Below are 21846 nucleotides of genomic sequence, written 5' to 3'. Positions count from 1 at the left end.
TATGGTCTACATAAGGTGAATCTGCAGCTTTTAAAGAAATTTTCATGAAAAAAAAAACTTGTTACTTGAATGCGATGTACTGTAGTTTCACAGAAAATGAACTGTATTTATGATGGCATAAGACTTCTGAATGTCATTTTTTAAAGGTTGTAATGTTTTTGTTTTGTCCTTTTTGTCCTTTCTTCTTAAAGAATTTTATTTTAGTCTCTTTGTCATTGATTATGTTAAAGGTTTAGTTCACCCAAAAATGAAAATTATGTCATTAATGACTCACCCTCATTTCAAAACCCATAAAATCTCCGTTCATCTTCAGAACACAGTTTAAGATAGTTTAGATTTAGTCCGAGAGCTTTCAGTCCCTCCATTGAAAATGTATGTACGGTGCACTGTCCATGTCCAGAAAGGTAATAAAGTCGTAGTTTTTGTTATTTTTGGACCAAAATGTATTTTAGATGCTTCAAAAACTTCTAATAACCCACTGATGTCATATGGACTACTTTGATGATGTTTTTATTACCTTTCTGGACATGGACAGTATACCGTACATACTTTTTCAATGGAGGGACAGAAAGCTCTCGGACTAAATCTAAAATATCTTAAACTGTGTTCCGAAGATGAACGACATGAGGGTGAGTCATTAATGACATAATTTTCATTTTTGGGTGAACTAACCCTTTAAACTGTCTGCTCAACTGCTGGAAAGGTGTTATTTATGTTTTAAAAGGTTTTCCCCAAACTTTGAAATAGTCAGAAATTAGTTGAAAATTACCATTGATTATTTTTTGATAATTTCAGTGTTGATTCAACAGCAGTGATGTAGAATCAATCATAGTGTAACAATGATTCAGTGTCATTACCATTGATTTTTTTGTTGAAATCGCACCATTTTTTCCACATTAATTGCGAATGCAAAAGTGATATTAAACCAACATTAATTCATAACATGGATTCAATTAAATTATCATACATTTTTTTTATTGAAATCTCACCATTGTTTCAACATTAATTGTGGGTACAAAAGTGATGTTAAACCAACATCACTTTGTAATGTTAATTCAATGCAATTAGCATTGACGCATCAACACTGACTCAACATTGTTTCAATGATTACATGCTGTCTGGGGAGTTGCCAATTTCACTGAGAATCAACTCATCAGTTTTGATCAACAAGTCATGTGCATTTAGTTATTGTGCAAAATGTAGACAATAGTGCTTACTCTTTTGCATGCATGTGCCAAAACACATGCAATTTGCTAAAAACAATAAGAAATTTGAAGCTGATATGAACAAGAAACTAATTGTTCTGTGATCAGAATTTAGTGTTAAAAAAAAAAAAAAAACATTTAAGAATTAAGCCAAAACGCTTGAGACAAACTGTAATAATTCAGTGACACTTATCATCAGAATATATCAGTACATGCAGTTTAAGAAGTATAAGGTAAACCGTCTATGCACATTCTAACAGCAAAAACTGAGAATCATGTGCATTTTACGGCCTCTATGTAATTACTAGCATGAGAAAATCATCTTTCCAAATATACATCAGAGGATTACAATTCTAAAATTCAACAAAAATGACACATACCATCATCTGAGGGCTCGACTTCATCTTCCTTATTTCCTGTAAAATCAACAGACTGTTTTTACAACACATTTTAAACTGAAATAACTAAAGTTAACAGTGTAATCCAAGCTTTGTTCCTAATACAATACTATTAATGTCCACTAGGTGGCGCTCACCGTCTTCGTCCTCCAGTCCCACCTGCACCGGCTCACACTCAGCACTAGGCTCCCCAACACCATAAATATTTACAGCTCTCACACGAAACTTGTACTGTCTGTCTGGAAGCAGGTTCTGTACGTTATAAGAGGTGCTGTTACAGGACGCCAGATCTGTCCACTTCTTGTCCACAGAGTTCCATATCTCCAGGTTGTAGGAATGGACAGCGCAGCCCCCGTCATATGTCGGCCCATACCAGGACAGTGTGAGGCTGGACTTACGGATGTCTGAGGCTGCTGGGACGCGGGCAGGGGGGTCAGGCTTATCTGCGAAGAAACAGACTAAGAATAAAGCTGAAGAAACATTGAAATTGAGGTCAGATTAACAACTACGTGCACTACTTAATGGGCAAAATGACAGCCAGCATTTCAGCTCAGCAATGTGTTTTTTGTAACAGAGACAACAGATAATGTTCTATGATTATATTGTTATTTTAGTCTTTAAAGTAGGGCTGTCAAGTGATTAAAATTTTAAATCTAATTAATTTCATGATATGCCAATTCATTATTCTAATTAATCGCAAATTTATTACACAAGATTTCGCTGAGAAATTACCCCCAAAAGATCATTTAAAGTCATTATTCTAAACGAAAAAGCATCGAATAGACATTACAAAAAGTAGCTTTAGAAATAAGTATTTTATTTGATTCACATTTCATAGAATTTATTAAAGATGCAATATGTAGGATTTTCTGTCCGCTAGAGGTTGCTAGAGGCCTTTTCAAACAAAGGCGTAGCTTGATGACGCCAAGTTTGAGCGCAGAATCTTGGGACATGCGGTCTTCACCTCACATAATAGGACTCGGGAAGAAATCATGTTCATGGATGAGATCATTAACATTACTGTAGTATGAAGCAGAGCAGGACCGAGTGTTGTGGGAGTGATTGTTAACGAGAGACGAATGCAACACGCCTCATGAGCAGCGGAACTTTTATTATGCCACAGTCGTCATAATGAAACACCATAAATTGTACAGAAGATATACTGTATTTTATGATATACTGATTTTCCTTTTTAGAGTTGAAGGAAATGCCCCTAAACTTAACAGAAAATGTCCTGGTAATTTTATTTTTTACAGATTTTTTTTTCTTACAGCGTATATTTATTTTGTTGCTGCACTACATTTTTCAAGTGTCTGAACTTTATCAGAATATTAATATATTTCATTTTTTACTTCACTAAATTACAAAGCATAATATCATACTTTTACTCCACTACATAAAACAACACATTGAGAAATCGGCACCCTCTTTGAAATGCAAGAGCAATGTCAGATTCATGAACAAGCTTTATTCTTTCAATTAAACTATTGAATCAGACAAGAATGTGTCCTGTGTTTTATGGATCCTTATTTTAGTTGGCATTTCCTACACAGTTTCCATTGCACAATTCCATTCTTTTCCAGACTCAAATTTCCAAGCCCCTCTGTAGATTTTTTTCAGAGCATTTAAAATAATTGGTTCATACAACATTATTTTTTAGCTTTATATCTGGTATATACAGTGGGTACGGAAAGTATTCAGACCCCCTTAAATTTTTCACTCTTTGTTATATTGCAGCCATTTGCTAAAATCATTTAAGTTCATTTTTTTTTTCCTCATTAATGTACACACCGCACCCCATATTGACAGAAAAAACACAGAATTGTTGACAGTTTTGCAGATTTATTATAAAAGAAAAACTGAAATATCACATGGTCCTAAGTATTCAGACCCTTTGCTCAGTATTTAGTAGAAGCTGTATTTTGATCTAATACAGCCATGAGTCTTTTTGGGAAAGGTGCAACAAGTTTTTCACACCTGGATTTGGGGATCCTCTGCCATTCCTCCTTGCAGATCCTCTCCAGTTCTGTCAGGTTGGATGGTAAACGTTGGTGGACAGCCATTTTTAGGTCTCTCCAGAGATGCTCAATTGGGTTTAAGTCAGGGCTCTGGCTGGGCCACTCAAGAATAGTCACAGAGTTGTTGTGAAGCCACTCCTTTGTTATTTTAGGTGTGTGCTTAGGGTCATTGTCTTGTTGGAAGGTAAACCTTCGACCCAGTCTGAGGTCCTAAGCACTCTGGAGAAGGTTTTTGTCCAGGATATCCCTGTACTTGGCCGCATTTATCTTTCCCTCGATTGCAACTGGTCGTCCTGTCCCTGCAGCTGAAAAACACCCCCACAGCATGATGCTGCCACCACCATGCTTCACTTTTGGGACTGTATTGGACAGGTGATGAGCAGTGCCTGGTTTTCTCCACACATACACTTAGAATTAAGGCCAAAAAGTTCAATCTTGGTCTCATCAGACCAGAGAATCTTATTTCTCACCATCTTAGCAAACTCCATGCGGGCTTTCATGTGTCTTGCACTGAGGAGAGGCTTCCGTCGGGCCACTCTGCCATAAAGCCCCGACTGGTGGAGGGCTGCAGTGATGGTTGACTTTCTACAAATTTCTCCCATCTCCCGACTGCATCTCTGGAGCTCAGCCACGGTGATCTTTGGGTTCTTCTTTACCTCTCTCACCAAGGCTCTTCTCCCCCGATAGCTCAGTTTGGCCAGACAGCCAGCTCTAGGAAGGGTTTTGGTCATCCCAAACGTCTTCCATTTAAGGATTATGGAGGCCACTGTGCTTTTAGGAACCTTAAGTGCAGCAGAATTTTTTTTGTAACCTTGGCCAGATCTGTGCCTTGCCACAATTCTGTCTCTGAGCTCTTCAGTCAGTTCCTTTGACCTCATGATTCTCATTTGCTCTGACATGCACTGTGAGCTGTAAGGTCTTACATAGACAGGTGTGTGGCTTTCCTAATCAAGTCCGAATCAGTATAATCAAACACAGCTGAACTCAAATGAAGGTGTAGAACCATCTCAAGGATGATCAGAAGAAATGGACAGCACCTGAGTTAAATATATGAGTGTCACAGCAAAGGGTCTGAATACTTAGGACCATGTGATATTTCAGTTTTTCTTTTTTAATAAATCTGCAAAAATGTCAACAATTCTGTGTTTTTTTGTCAATATGGGGTGCTGTGTGTACATTAATGAGAAAAAAAATTAACTTAAATGATTTTTATAACTGCAATATAACAAAGAGTGAAAAATTTAAGGGGGTCTGAATACTTTCCGTACCCACTGTAGTAGAGTCATCTGTAAATATTTTTATTTTCTAAAATGCTTTATAACCTGCCTTTTTGTCATATTGTTTTCAGTTTTCCATATGGCCAGATGTTCAAATGTTCACTAGTGTTCACACTTACCGACTATAGTGAGGTTGAGGGCGGCCTGTCTCATGCCGTAGCTGTTCTTTATCTCGATGGTGTAGCAGCCGCAGTGCTCCTGCTGTCCTTCTGTGATGGTCAGCTGACTGCTGCTGTCTGTGCTTAATACTGAGATGCCCTGACCTTCCTGAATCTGAGGGAGAGAGGATGTAGACAACCAAAATGAACACGGGTGCTTGTTTCAGGCGTATGCTACTTCAAGTGTTCAGTTTAAACAACTTCAAATGGAAAGTCAACTAACTGAAAAGGGAGTAATAAAAAGATTTTGTGTGTGTGTTTGTGTGTTCTTGTATACATGGTATACAAGACACTTCCTGTGTCCTCATAAACCAAATGGCTTAAAAACATACTAAACAGTGTTTTTTGGAAATTCAAAAAAATGCAGACAGTTTTCTCTGATGGGTAGGTTTATGGGTACTGTATAGGGGATAGAATATTACCTCTATGGAGAGTTCCCATAAACCACATATACAAGTATGTACAGAGTGCCATGTTTGGTCATTGTCTGTTTTGGAAAAGCTGTGAGCTGCCTACCTAGAGCACATTTTTGTGCATCATAGCAACTCCCAATCCAAAAACCATATTAAATAGCAAAAAACTACTTAATGTTTAAAGCATTTAAAAGGGACTGGTGAGTGAATGTATGTGCCATCTGTTAAGTTAAAGAATAAAACATTTAGGATTCTCTCTCTCAGGTTTCTACACATGTTAAAAGTGAAATGATTCTTACTGGTTTGCGGAACTTGAGCCAGGTGCAGCTGATGGGCAGCGCTCCAGTGAACTTACACAGCAGACTGACCTCCTGGCCTGCCAAGATCTTCATATCATCAGGAAACTGCAGGATCTGAGGAGGAGCACCTGACACACACAATCACATTATACACAGAATTTAGGCTCCATTGATCGCTGAAGATCTATTTGCTTGCACAGCCGTTAGAAATTTATTGAAAATGCACTGCAGACTTTGTAGATAACTACTCCCAGTTTTCTACCAAGTCTGCAGACTACTTCCAGTAGACTACCTGTGCACAAATCACATGTGCAGCAATACATAATACATAAAATACATTAAATATATATATATATATATATATATATATATATATATATATATATATATATATATATATATATATATATATATATATATATATATATTTTTTTTTTTTTTTTTTTTTTTTACATTACTTATATACACAAATACTAAATTGAAATGCTTAAAGGACTGTTCCAGGATAAAACTTAATAACATCTCTAATTTGCAGAAAAGTGTAGCTAGTATTTTTGTTACTGAACTTACATGTTTATTATTAGAGCTGTACAATCTAAATCATAATTTTGAGGTGGGACTACTGTGCTAGATGATATATGATATTGCATTAAAAAAATGCTTTATGGAAATGTCAAGATGCACATACATTCTAAAAATGCACATAATTTTTTTATCCGATAAGACGTGTATAAACTGAATAAATCCCTTAATGTGCAACAAAAAACTCATGTAACTTTGGCTCAACAGTGGATTTGATCGGATAACTTGGCTAACCAGTGGATCAGTTTCAGTGCAGTTTCATTTACATTCATCACATGCTCACCAAAATGTCCAAAATGAACCAATTTTGCCCATGGAAAGTATAATGTAGATGGCTATTGTTAACAAATAAATCTGTATTGTAAAGAGTTACCAATATTTCTTAATAGCCATTAAATGTATTTTCATTATTTTATTAAAAATATACATTTTGTTTACCATGTGATTTAAGAAGAAAAATGAGTAGCCTAATAAAAAAAGGCTTAACGGGGTGGCTTAATGAGACCACATAAAAAACAAGGCCCTATCATACACTTAGTACAATAGGGCGCCAGGCACAACACAAAAGTTTTTTGCTAGTTTCAGCCCGACGCAGTTATCATTTTCACGTCCTGCGCCACGTTGTTTAAATAGCAAATGCATTGGCGCCCATCTGTTCGTCCGTGGGTGTGCTGGTCTGAAAACGAGGTGTTCAGGTGCATTGTTGGCGTGTTGCTATTTTGAGGCAACTAAAAATGACTTTTTTTTTGTTATTTAAAGGGTGCGTTAGTCATATGCACCTATAGGCGGGAGCACAACATGCATACACTCTGCTTATTACATGCACAGTGCACACAAACATGCCAAATATTAAAAATAAAAGGATTACAAATGTAAAAGATTATTATTGTGTGCATAAAGATAAAAATACTTTGGTGGATTCCTTTTTTCCCCCCGTAGATCTGTTTCCTCGCCAGAGAAGCCTTTAGTTTTTTTGCTTGCAAATTGCACCTTGCAAATTAATGTAAATAGCGAATTTGCCATGGCACGAGCACAACTGGCTTTTAAAAGGGAATGGGAGATGAGACCCTGATTGGTTTATTGCACGTTATGCCCAAAACACACCCATGACTCATTAAGAGAATAGGGACAACCCTTTTAGACCATGTGCCAGGCATGCTGACCATTTTAAACTCGCAAAAGTGGATTCGTACACGCCCTAAGTGCACTTGCGTCGTGCACTTTAGACCATCGTTAAAATAGTGCCCAAAAAGTCTTAATTTTGGTCCATGGTTATAGTTAGACATTCAAAACAGCCTGCTAGACTTCCATTGTTAGTGGATTACTAAACTATATAAACTATTTTATTTGGTTGTACAAACTGAGAGACAAATGTATTATCTGTTGTAATCAACAGCATGTAACAAAATAGCTTAAGTTGTATACTATTTAACACAAAATGTATCTTTAAATCATGCAGATGATGACTGATTTGATCCTACCTTGTTTAGCCAGTGTTTTGGGTGGGGGTTTCTTTATTTTGGCCTCACCTGAAGTGAATGACACAAGAAATAAACACAGATCAGATATCACATCACTTTCAGATAGCACAGAGAATATGGGCTCAACATACAATCTCAGTCCAGAGAACTGATCATAAAATATCAGCCCAATACATTCAAATTTTCCCATGCAAGTGATTTTCTGCATACTGTAGCTGTGCAAAAATCGAATTCAATTGCATGTCCATTTCTATTTTTATTGATTTTTTTTATTTTTATTGTTATTGTATTTGTTATTGATTGGCTGGTTGTACATTATCCTTTACTTATTTACTTATTTTACACCAAGAGGGTTTAGTTAATATTGCAAATTTGATATACCTTCAGGTTTATCAACCTCTAAAACTACCCATCACAGAAAACTTTCTGGTATTACTATACTTGTGGGGACATTTGGTCCCCATAATGTAGGGAATACCAGGACCACACATTTAACATGCACTCTCACGTTTACAAAATGGTAAAAGGGAGGGCAGAATGAGAGGGAAGGAGAGATGTTTTTCTCTGGATGTACTAGGAGAGATCAGCTGCTAAGGTTCTTTGCTCTTTGCCTTTTTTGGTCATACTAAAAATATCCTCAACAAGAATCCAGGAAATAGCTTTTGCCACTATTTATTTTACATCTGATCTCTGTCAAGAAACAATGTGATTGCAAAGCCAATAAACACAAGCCTAGAGCTGCAGCGATGGCAATGAGGCTATTCTGATATGAAGCAATGTCAAACTTCTGAGGAGTTTTTCTGTCGGTTGTAATACATTCCAATCTCATCCCTCTCTAAGAGGCCATTCTCTCATTCCTCTCTCTTTTTCTCCGTAGTTGTGGAAATGAAAACATCCTCTTTCCAACACAAACCTATTTCTGTTTCTGGCTCAAATTGGACTTGAGCTTTCACCTGAATCCCTAAAATTTGGACAAAACTCATCTCAAGCTGAGCTGATAAACAGATTATAATAAAGCTGATCAGATCTTCATAACTTTACTTTCATTATAAATCAATTGTAGTAGCAACACATATATAGAACCTTCAACCCCCAATTAAGTCTCATGCACGATCGTTACAACCTGCTATTTAGGAAGACTTTAGAGTATCCTTATGTATTTTATGTAAAGTGTAGTTTTAGCACATGTTGGACACTAAAGTCACACATAAAAATGTCTACATTTCATTGCATTAGATACAAAATATCAAACCAAGTGGCATCTGTGAACAAATGTTTGTGTCTACAGAAAGGAAAGCGAAACTAGGTGATTGACAGTAATTAGTAATGTAAAAATACAAACAGTCTAACAACAAAAACATCATTGGTAATCTAATACACAAAAAACTAAAGGTAACACTGTATTTTTATAGTCCACTTTAGACATTTTACTAATTATAAGTAACTTTGCAGCTACATGTCAACTAACTCTCATTAGAGTATTAGTAGACTGTTATGGCTTGGGTTAGTAGAATAAATTGACATTCTTGCAAAGTTACTTATTGTCAGTAGAATGTCTGTTGGGGGACCATCACATTAAAGTGTTAGCAGATATTAGCAGACAATCTACTAATACTTTAATGACTGGTAATTGACATGTAGTTGCAAAGTTACTTATAGTTAGTAGAATTTTTCAAATGGACTAGGGAAATAAAGTGTTACCAAACTAAAAACTTAGACATGAATGACAATAAGGCTTTAAGAATACTGTTGTTCTCCTGGGGTTGATTGTTCAGCCAACAATCAACAAAATGATTTCCAAGAAATTCCAGTGGAAAAAAAATATAAAGTTCTTACATATTCTGCATGCCTGAGTTTATGGTAATTTTAAAGGTGCCCAAGAATGCTTTTTCACAAGATGTAATATAAGTACTTAATATAAGTAATATAACTGCCTATTTTGGGGCATCATTTAACTATGCACTGATTTTTTCAGCGCGCCGCCCCTTTAATTCGCGTGCTCCCTGCCACACGAGCTCTCGATTATATTACAGCACATTTACAAAGTTCACACAGCTAATATAACCCTCAGATGGATCTTTACAAGATGTTCGTCATTCATGCTGCATGCATGCTTCGAATTATGTGAGTAAAGTATTTATTTTGATGTTTGTATTTGATTCTCTATGAGGGCTGTGCTCCGTGGCTAACGGCTAATGCTACACTGTTGGAGAGATTTATAAAGAATGAAGTTGTGTTTATGAATTATACAGACTGCAAGTGTTTAAAAATGAAAATAGCGACGGCTCTTGTCTCTGTGAATTCAGTAAGAAACGATGGTAACTTTAACCTCATTTAACAGTACATTAGCAACATGTTAACGAAACCTTTAGAAAGACAATTTACAAATATCACTAAAAATATCATGCTATCATGGATCATGTCAGTTATTATTGCTCCATCTGCCATTTTTCGCTATTGTTCTTGCTTGCTTACCTAGTCTGTTGATTCACCTGTGCAGATCCAGACGTTACTGGCTGCCCTTGTCTAATGCCTTTCATAATGTTGGGAACATGGGCTGACATATGCAAATATTGGGGGCATACACCCTGACTGTTACGTAACAGTCGGTGTTATGTTGAGATCCGCGTGTTTTCCGGAAGTCTTTTAAACAAATGAGATTTACATAAGAAAGAGAAAGCAATGGAGTTTCAAACTCAATGTATGTCTTTTCCATGTACTGAATTCTTGTTATTCAACTATGCCGAGGTAAATTCAAATTTTGAATCTAGGGCACCTTTAAGTTAGTAGCCTAATCAACTCAATATTTACTGTCAGGCCTACTCTGTGATGCAGTATTAAAGCAGGTTCTTATGCCAGACACTGCAACATTTCCAAAAGTATGACATTGGCTGTTACATTTGAAATTTTGGGAACATATGTAATATGCACATATGCAAACATACAAATCAAAAAAAAAAAAAAAAAAGGGGGGGGGGGAGGGGGTGTGTTTGTTAACATTGTGAACCAGCCTTTATTTGAGCTTGCCTTGGTAAGAAAGCATACTCTATGAACATAAAAGTAAATCACAGGTTTATTAGACAAATACAGAACAAGTGAGTAAAGACAAAGGCAGAGCAAATGCTTTAGGATACCCCTGAAACATCACACAGACACACACAGGACATCCCACTTCCATGTTTCATAATGTTTAGTCTACATAGTGTGGGCCACAGGATCAAACGTATCTGTTTAAAGGCCTGACAACCTGAAGACACTTAGAAAACAGATAATCTCTGCCCTCCACTGCTTCAACAAATCATCTAATATAACACCACTTCACACTGTCAACCACTGCAGAAAATAACCAGACAGACAAAAAGAAACACACAGAAAATAGGAAACAGATCACTGTTGCTCTCTTTAAAATTGCTTCATGATGCTATAAATGATCTAAAAAAGCAAGTGAATCAGTGTAATCACTGAAACATCTGCATGCTGACATACTGTATGGAGACATCATAGAAATTAGAACTTGTGTTTAATGTATAAAATAAGACAGAGTGGAAGATATGAAAAGGGGAGAGAGTTTAATGTCTAGAATCAGCACAATTTATTCACGGCGAAGTAAATGAAGTGTCAGTTCTTACTATCCTTACTTATGGACTGGGGTTCGAGACTGACTGGGAGCAGGGTGGTTAGAATTGGAGTGTGAGTTTTGGAGGCGGAGCAATGAAGAGAGGGGTGGGTTTGTTTGGGTTGATTTCAAATATCAACAATGTCCAACAGCGTAGTTGAAAAAATGGATACCCCACCTTTAAAGTCCCTGTAAAGTCAATTCTGAGAATTCTTTCTAAACACTTTATAAATGTTACAAATGTATTGCTGAAACACATTACAAAGACTGTGAACTGTGTAATACTTAATTGTGAAGTTAGAGCGTTGAACAGTTTTTCACCAAGTCTTTGCTCAGGATTCTTTGGGTGGAGCTAAAACAGGGGTCTGATGACGCACTTGGACCCCCGAGCATAGCCCCTCCCCTAACACTGTATAACTGTCATGACGCACCGAGCGTGGCACCGCCTCTAACTCTACAGCGGTTCACTCATCATCTCGAGTGTCATTACAGTTATACAGCCCTTTGCAATTTAGCTAATAATGCCTTTCGTCACGCAAATGCATATTACATGGTTGTTGTAATATACAATATGCTCGGTCTGCTTATTTAAATTTCCTAAAACGATGATATGAAGGATTCTAAAGTGATCGTTCTACACCGGATAATTTTACAAACTTTCATCAGACAGCTGGGATTCACTGATAATCCGCTGTTTTTGGTGAAGGTGACTGAACAGACCTCGGCCCCCCTCCCGCCTCGGCCTTCCTACCGTCCCACCAATAACCGATGATATATGGAGCCGGACAGAGTCTCTCCCGTCTCGGCCTTCATCCTCCCATCTCATTTGTCGACTCGACAACAGTCGGCAGTACGTGCCCACCAATGAGTGTAAGTTGCCGAGTTTGCTTATGTTATAATTAGTAGGTAGTCCACAGTAACTCTACTAAAATTTGCAACCCTCTAAATGATTCTTTTTTTCATCAGTATGTTTGACTCATTAGACTCAAGTCAGTTGAGGCTGCAGCTCTCGCGAGTGGGCGTGGTTTCAGCGCAGACAGTGGACACGCCCCCAGCGTTTGAGAGCAGAGAGCGCTGCCTATTTTTTCGAGATTTTGATAACTTATTTCATTTACTTGCAGATTTTTTTTAATCATTCAAATTTGGATGGGTGGTTAATAACACATTTTTCTGCGGTGTGACAAACTCAGAACACATACTTTAAAATGTCTTTACAGGGACTTTAAGGGAATATCAAAATTAAATGTTCTAAGAGCCTCCTAAGCATTACAGAGGGAAAGCACTCTGTAGTACTGCATAACTGTTACAAGAAGTGGGCACACAAGACACGATACTGCCCATCTTCTTAAAAACAGTTTACAAAATAATAACATTGTGAGGATCACAGCTGAAGAAGTGGGACATGAGTCGCAGAATAGCCCGTCTCACAGTCTTAAGTGCAATACAGAGGGAAAGCCTCTCCGTACTATTGCATAACATATATAAGAAGTGGGAACACAAGAAGCGATCTTCTATATAACCAACATACAATTCATAGTACTCAGAGGATAACAGCCGGAAAATTGGGATGCGAACGGCGGAATAGCCCAACTTTTCTTCATTTACATCTCACAGCTTTAAGCGCAATACAGAGGCACGATGCACTATTGCGCAACCCATTATAAGAAGTGGGAACGCGAGAGGTGATACTGCCCATCTTCTTAAAAACAGCATACAAAATCATAACATTTAGAGGATCACAGCTGAACAAGTGGGATGCGAGTCACGGAATAGCCCACTTTCTTCACATAGATCTCACATTCTTAATCGCAATACAGAGGGGAGGCTGCTCTGCAATATTGCACAACATGTAATAAGAAGTGGGAACGTGAGAAGCGATACTGCCCATCTTCTAATGGCAGTCAGGGTGCCATTGTCTAGCCTGTAGAGGTCTGTGCGTCCCTCCATGGATATGCCTCCCCAGACCATCACTGACCCACCACTAAACCGGTCATGCTGAACAATGTTACAGGCAGCATAATGTTCTCCACGAATTCTCCAGACCCTATCACGACTGTCACATGTGCCTCAGGGTGAACCTACTCTCATCTGAAAAGCACAGGGCGCCAGTGGCGGACCTGTCAATTATGATGTTCAATGGCAAATGCCAATCGAGCTCCACGGTGCCGGGCAGTGAGCACAGGGCCCACTAGAGGACATCAGGCCCTCAGGCCACCCTCATGAAGTCTGTTTCTGATTGTTTGGTCAGAGACATTCACACCAGTGGCCTGCTGGAGGTCAGTTTGTAGGGCTCTGGCAGTGCTCATCCATTTCCTCCTTGCACAAAGGAGCAGATACCGGTCCTGCTGATGGGTTAAGGACCTTCTACAGCCCTGTCCAGCTCTCCTAGAGTAACTGCCTGTCTCCTGGAATCTCCTCTATGCTCTTGAGACTGTGCTGGGAGACACAGCAAACCTTCTGGCAGTGGCACGTATTGATGTGCCATCCTGGAGGAGCTGGACTGCCTGTGCAACCTCTGTAGGGTCCAGGCATCGCCTCATGCTACCAGTAGTGACACTGACTCTTGCTATTCTATGATTAAAAAGCGTTCCTTTAATTTTTTTGAACAATGTACAATTCATAGTACTGTGAGGATAATGGCTGAAGAAGTGGGATGCGAACCGCGGAATAGCCAACTTCTTCATATACAACTCACAGCTTTAAGCGCAATACAGAGGGGAAGCCATTCTGCACTATTGCGCAACAAATTATAAGAAGTGGGAATGTGAGAGGCGATACTGCCCATCTTCTTAAAAACTGTATACAAAATCATAAAATTGGGAGGATCACAGCTGAACAAGTGGGATGCGAGCAGCGAAATAGCCCATCTTTTCCATTTACATCTCACAATCTTAAGCACAACACAGAGGGAAAGCATCTCTGTGTAGTTGCAAAACAGATTAAAAGAAGTGGGAATGCAAGAAACGATACTGCCTATCTTCTATATAACCAACCTACAATTCATAGTACTGTGAGGATCACAGCTGAAGAAGTGTGACGCGAGCCGCGGAACAACCCAAATTCTTCAAATACATCTCACAGCTTTAAGCGCAATACAGAGGGGAAGCCATTCTTCACTATTGCGCAACACATTATAAGAAGTGGGAACACGAGAAGCAATACTGCCCATCTTCTTAAAAACAGTATCAAAATCATAACATTGTGAAGATCTCACATTCTTAAACACAATACAGAGAGGAAGCTGCTCTGCACTACTGCGCAACATATTAAAAGAAGTAGGAACGCGAGAAGCGATACTACCCATCTTCCTAATAACCAATGTACACACACAAAGCACAGAAGAATCACAGAAGTGGGATGTGCGCAGATCTAAGCACAATATAGAGGAAAGCCACTCTGTACTATTGCCTAATAGATTTTAAGAAGTGGGAACACCAGAAGCAGTACTGCCCATAAATAATGTTTAAATCCCTACACTACAACAGTTGAAGAAGTGGGACGCAAGCATCAGAATAGCCCACTCTTCTTCAGTTGTATTCTATAGTGCAGTATTAGGTACAGGGGAGAATCCCACTCTACACTAAAAACACATGTAGGAAATGGGAACGCCAAATGCGGTACTGCCCATATTCCTACAAACAGTGTTTAAATTCACAGCAGTTGAAGAAACTGAATTAATACATAAATCTAACTCCTCAGAGTCAGATAAGTATCTATCATTTAATTCTTCAAAGTTAAATGCAGCCAAAGATCGACCAGACAAGTGAGCACGGTCTGGATGAAAGGCACGTCTCTAACCTCTCCACGATAACCATTTGCAAGCGTTATTTTGCGAGCCTGATCACCCTCCTCGAAGAGTGAGAGGTGGGGGCGGAGCTTACAAAGTGGTAATCTCTCTCAATGCACACATTCAGCCTGCTCGAGAGCCGACTGTGCATTGTCCACTCCCAAACACACCAAGCACAAATCCTGTGTATCCTCGCCCGTGATGTAGTGAGGGCAGAAAGGAACAAACGATTTAAATGCTTAATTGCACATTTAATCGATCTGAACCATCGCGCTGCCTCAGCAAATGCATTGTCATAACCGTGAGATGCAGAAGTTCGATTCTGATCCCTCAAGAAAAGAACCAAGACAGAACAGAGCTTGACCACCATGAGTCATCACAGTGAGTGCCTCTGCACTGACATCGATATCTTCACACACACTTAGACAGGCGGCTCCTGAAGACAAAAAGCTGATGACGTGCTCTACAGGTGCCCTATTATACTCACGGTCGCACCAGTAGTACGTTATAGGCTGTCGCCGGCCAATGTCAAGTTCATTGTTGTGTTTCCATATTCACTTCAGACACCGGTCTTGCCTGGGGCATTCCCCAAAGTGTCCTCTAGGGGACGCAGTGCGAGTTCCCATTCGAAAGGGAACTAATGAGATCACAAGAAATAATAATTTAGCGCAATTACATAATTTATGCACAATAAAAGTGGCCTTTTATTCATTTAGCTACTTTTTTTTTTTTTTTTTTGTAAATATACTTTTAAGATTTGTACACTACAAGTGCACACTCATTACAATTGAGCACATTTCTTTTTCACAAGAGAGTATTTTGCAGTTATCTTTTACTTTTGAGTTGACTGGTTTGTGGAAAACAATAGTAATTTTTTCTTCATATACAAATAAATATGGAACTGTGGAAACCATGATTTGTTTTTGTTTTTTTTTCTTCTTCACTCTAAACTACACCCCCAGTATAGATAAAATGTCAACTGTATCTAATGTTTGTCCTTCATGACTTAACCAAAAAATACCAATGCAAAGCAGAGTGTTGCGACTGTAAAGATATGTGTAGCAACAGAATAAACCCAGAAAATCATACATACATAAATCTCGTAGCAGATCTAGGCAGGTGGAGCTGGGGGAGGTGGAGTATTTCAGAAGAACTTTGTTGCAGGACTAGCTAACAGCAAACAATAACAAAAAAATGTTTCTCTATTTTTTTTTTCTCCAAAATGACTGAATTTGATGCATGCCAAAGTATCTGTACATGCTGTACCATATTCTATGGTAGTACATACAGGATGAGACGAGGTGTTACATGGCAAAGTTTAATATTTAGTTAGGTTAAGGTTTCATCGCTAACAGTGATGCTTTCCTTAACAAGCACAACTAATAAAATAGAGATACAAATATAAGCCATTATGACGTAAATTGCAGTGGTTGTTTCTGAACTGGTCATGAAAGCACTAGGTCCTTCAGGACACCAATTGGGTTCAATTTCCATCAGCGATTCAGAGGTGCTTTGGAGGTTAGAATTTTCCATCATCCAAGACACCACTGCTTATTTTTATAGCTTCATGATATTTAATCACAGATTTTCCATGACTGCAAACAACTCAATGACTCATTGTAACCCCTATGATGGAGGACCTGCCTAAACCTTCATTTGCTCCAAAATCACTCTCAATCTTCTATTGTCAGTCGTGTTGAAGTTCACATGTGGACAAGAGGAAATGTACATGTACATTAAAAGCATATTTGCATCTGTTCAGTGCTGCCACAAATGCACTGTTGCATCTCTCCTTTGTGGAATCTGGTTGCGCAGGTCCATGCACAACAACTGCATGTGCATTATAACATAAATGCATGCAGGAACAATTGTATAAACGTTCTCATAAATTCTCAGATAAGGCAAAACTTAGTAGTATTGTTTAAACAGATGGTTTCTGGAAAACTATTAATTTCACCGATTGGCATCTCACTTGTGTATTCTCTTTTCAAGACAGAGGCTACTCAGCACAAAATACCCAGATAACTTGGACACATTTCTTCATTTTGAATATAGTATCCCAATAAATGAGTAAAATCCACTGCATCTCTGAAACAAAGCATCAAACTTGACTCAAAGACTAACTCTGTGACATTATAGTTCATATTAAAGCAGGGAAATTAGGGCTCATCATAGCTGTGTTTCAAATCTAGTGAGCTTCCCATTGTCTACTGTCTACACAGGCAGCTATTTTATAAGACAGCATATCACCCCAAATGAAATGTCATTAGTAACTGATTTGAAACACTAGACAGCAGGTGCATTAACACCAACTAAAGTGTGCCAGCCAAACATGCTCACAAATGATTCTGATAGACTTTGACTTTATAGCGCATGTTACAACACAAAAACCTAAATGGCCTTTCACATGGCTTGCACGATAATATCATGGAAATGTGATTTCCTTTTTTTACAACCACTTTCTCAGCAGAATTTTCCTGTAACCTTTGAGAGAACCTTTTTAAATATCTCACTGTCACACAAAATTCTCACTTCTCATTTCTTTTAAGAATAAAGAAAGACATATGGGACAGTTCTCTTAAAGAGATGAGTGCACACATCAACAGTTTCAACAGCCTCAGTTTCAGCCATTTCTAAAGATACAGCATACAGTGCAAAACATAACAGTTTGCTAAAAGAGTAGGCGAAAAGTAGACCCGCTAGTATACAAAAGCCTCACAAAACATTCTGAAGAATGTCAGGCATGTTAAAAACATTGATGTTAGAAAACTCATACAACACTCCTCATGGTCCGGAGAGTGAGAGAGAGAGTCTTGACTGAGCCCATACATGGAAATCCAAGTGGGTTTTGCCAAGCAGTCATGCAGTAAGAGTCATGATCTCTCTCGCTCTACGGTCAGAAATCTTCTTATATTCTCTCTTTATCGCTCTAAAACATGCTTTTGTTCAACTCTCATTCTCCTTCTTGCTCATTGAGCTGTTTAACATTAAAAATCAGTCAAAGTCAGCTCTCCAGAAGCCTTGTCAAACAACTCATCTGATGAAGAGTGTGAGAAGTGAACAACTGTTTCAACAGTGAACATGGACCTCCTTTAGGGATTGTCCTGTACTATGCTCCTATACTAGTTCCTCTATACTATCTCATACTATACTACAACTTCTGGACTATGCAAAACTAAAGATCATATGGCAACAATAGAACATAGTGCAATGACTAAATCTTTAACAATAACTCTCCAGCTTAAAACATTATTTTACAAATTTATCCAGATACAGAGTGGAAAACTGACTACTACTGACTAACTGACTTCACTACAGACATGTATGAACTAAGCTACATGCAGATGGACGTCTTTGTTTGTATTTTTAATCTGATTTTAAGCAAGATATATTTACAGCAAAAAGTAGCAACCTACTAAACATAATCTCTAACAATTGAACAACTTTGCAGAAAATTGCACATTTCACTCCATTTAACCTTATCAGAAATCAAATGGAGTGCTTCCTGTTAGCCTTTACATCAGTGACCTTTCTTTCTTTCTTTCTTTCTTTCTTTCTTTCTTTCTTTCTTTCTTTTTCACTTCTAAATGGAACAAAGTAATTTAATAAGTAATTATTCTTAGTGACATATCCCTAGTGATATTGTCTACAAAAGCTACAAGCAACCTAAAAGTGTGTGCGTGTGTGTGTGTGTGTACACTGCAGTGGGAAAGGTTCACATCTCCCACGCCACTCCATATTGGGATATAAAAAAGGAAGTACATATTTTGGAAACTCACTCTCTGTGGTTGGGGTAGAGGGCTTCCTGCTCCGCTTATCAGCTGGTGTGGAGACACTGGGATCTGAACAGTCAGAAAGAATACAGAAAGACATACAGAGAGCAAAATTAAAATGACCCTCATGAAATCAGCATTTTATGCCTTCTCTTCGACTTCTGCACACTAAAAAAGTTCCCAAAATATCTAAGTTAATTAATTATTTTGTGAGTTTATTACCATTCTATTACTGCCACTTATTGCCAAGACCAAGACAAAGGTCAAAGGTTAAAAAGTGGAATTTAGCAGTAAAAATAGCAGAAGCCACTTTAGAAGAAGCTGTATTAGATGTTTATACAAGTAAATGATAACATTAAAGCACTTAAATAATACTAACATGCCACCATTAAAAATAATATTTTTTCCTGGTGAAGTTGTCACTCTTTTGTCACCGTTAAGCAGGAAAGAGAGTCAGCTGTAATTACATGTTCTGTAAAATAAGAGAAAGAGATATCTAAAGATGGCTGTAGGGACATCTCCCGTAAAGCAGGACAGAAATATCTAGATACAACTGTAAGGACATGACCAGTAAAGCAGGATTGTGAAATCTGGACACGGCTTATGGAACACATCCTTTAAATTGGGACAGAGAGATTCATGAACAGCTCTAAAGACTGTAATGTCCTGGAAACCAGAACAGAGAGAAATACATAGCTGTAGGGACACATCTTTTAGTTGGGATGGAGTGATCTAGAGACAACTGCAGGGATATGTCCTGCAAAGCATCACACAGAGATCTAGAAATCTACAGTGGATGAAAGGGAAATTATATATAACACATTTGACATGTCCTGTTAAGCAGGACAGAGATGACTGTAGAGTCAAGTCTTGTATAGTGGGACAAAATTATTATGAACAGCTGTAAGGACATGTCCTAGAAAGTAAAACAGAAAGTGACACAGAAAGATCTGTAGGGACATGTTCATTAGTTAAGACAGATAAATCTAGTGATGACTGTTGAGACATCCTGTAAAGCAGAACAGAAACAGAGCTCGCTGTTAGAATTTGTTATCCTGGACAAATGGATCTAGAGATGGTTGTGGGAAGATGTCCTGTAAAGCAAGACAGAGAGATCTAGAGATGGCTGTCAGGACATGACTTGTAAAACTTGGCAGAGAGATCTAGGAATGGGCTTTATTGACATGTCTTGTTAAGTAGGATAAATACATCCAAAGACAGCTAAACACATCCTCTAAAGTGGAAAAGAAAGATCCATAAATGGTTGTAAAGACATGTCCTGGAAACCAGAACAGAGAGAAAGATACATGTCCTTTAATCAGGACAGCAGAGACATGTCCAGCAAAGCAGGACACAGATATTTAGAGATGGTCATTGGGACATGATCTGTAAAGTCAAACAGAGATCCAGAGATGATGGTCAAAACATGTTATGCAGGTCAAAGAGATTTAGAGACAGCTGTAAAGACATATCCTACAAAGCGAAACGAGGAGATCTTAGGACATGGAAGGGATGCAACGCAGCCTGGTCTGGTCAGTAATTACCGGAAGCTGCAAAACTCAGGCAGAGACTCTAGGGAAAGAGACATACTGCCCAGCCCAAAACAGACAGACTCAAACCATAATATTCTCAAAATACCCAGTGTTTTGACATAATAGACTAGTAGAGAGGGAGATAATTGTTTGTGTTGTACAATTCAAAACTTTGAATTTAAAAAAAAAAAAAAAAAAATCAATAAACATTGAAAGTAACTACACTCTTGACACATATGGTTATAGATCACCTCATCTCATCTCTCAGAGAGCCTATTGAGTTTCATAGAGTAGATACAGGAAAAGCATTCTGCAAACTCATTTATTGTACTGGCAGGTAATAAGATATACTCACCGTCCACTAGGACCATACAGGAACATTCTGTCTTTCCCTCGTTGGTCTCTGCCCTGCACACATATTGTCCTTCATCCTCAGGTAGAGCTTTATCAATGGACAGAGAGCACTGACCACCTGCTCACACACACACACATTAAACAGTTACGCTCAGAGGGTTAATCTATATTGACAGCATCTGCTGCATGCTGTCAATTACCACAGAAATCATTTGGACTTGTCCCTTGATCATAAAAGCAATTGTGGTCTTACAATGGACGTCTATGGGTACTTCTAAACATGCATTTAACCTGGAATATTCCTGCAAACCATACATGCATATTCAATCAGATATTCTTCAAGTACACAGGTTAACTTGTCTGTCACTACAGTGATATACTTGAGTCAGATGAAGTCTTTGTGAAACATATACCCTCTAAAAAGAACTTAGCATGCAATTAAGGATACAGGTGGCCAAGCCACAGAGATACATCCCTCACTGCACACCTTCACAATACTTTTCACAGCAGATCTCTCTACTGATATCCCTAACGCATCAAGAAACATCTTGAATAAACCCTCATCCAGTCACATTCCTGCCGGCTGATACCAAAGTGTCATGTGACCACTGTTTAATAACAATTACGTAACAGTTACTTCCGGTCCTCTTGTCTGATTGGATAAGTGGCCAAACACTGTGTTTCTCAGCAGAACACAAAGTTGGTCCAACATTGGCTTCATTTGGAACAATTTTCGTTAGTGGACCAAAAGTCAGCTATCTGTAATGTCAGGTACTCAATATTAAATTTTTGTTTAGACAAAAAGTTGTATAAAATGTATAATGTATAACCTTTGGTCTGCTGATGCTTGAAACATATACATATGCATATAACGTAATAGAGCCCCTGATAAACGCTTTTATTTACGGTAGATTGCACCAAATCAGTCCTCTTACTTGGGTAATTTTAAATTG

At 38.2% G+C, this 21846-nt stretch overlaps 1 protein-coding gene across 1 annotated transcript in view; it reads right to left on the bottom strand.

Moving 5' to 3' along the window:
• Window positions 1-21846, bottom strand: part of mylka (myosin, light chain kinase a) — a 114986-nt gene that overhangs the window by 12316 nt on the left and 80824 nt on the right. The window contains 7 exon segments of the mRNA XM_048192919.1: window positions 1586-1621; window positions 1741-2046; window positions 5018-5171; window positions 5769-5896; window positions 7832-7879; window positions 19014-19076; window positions 20895-21011. Of these exon segments, the coding sequence (XP_048048876.1) occupies window positions 1586-1621; window positions 1741-2046; window positions 5018-5171; window positions 5769-5896; window positions 7832-7879; window positions 19014-19076; window positions 20895-21011 (852 nt within the window).

Source organism: Megalobrama amblycephala, linkage group LG6 (genome assembly GCF_018812025.1).
Source record: "Megalobrama amblycephala isolate DHTTF-2021 linkage group LG6, ASM1881202v1, whole genome shotgun sequence".
Classification (NCBI taxonomy): Eukaryota; Metazoa; Chordata; class Actinopteri; order Cypriniformes; family Xenocyprididae; genus Megalobrama; species Megalobrama amblycephala.
The sequence above is the reverse complement of the archived record's forward strand: the minus strand, read 5'-3'. Positions and strand labels throughout refer to the sequence as shown.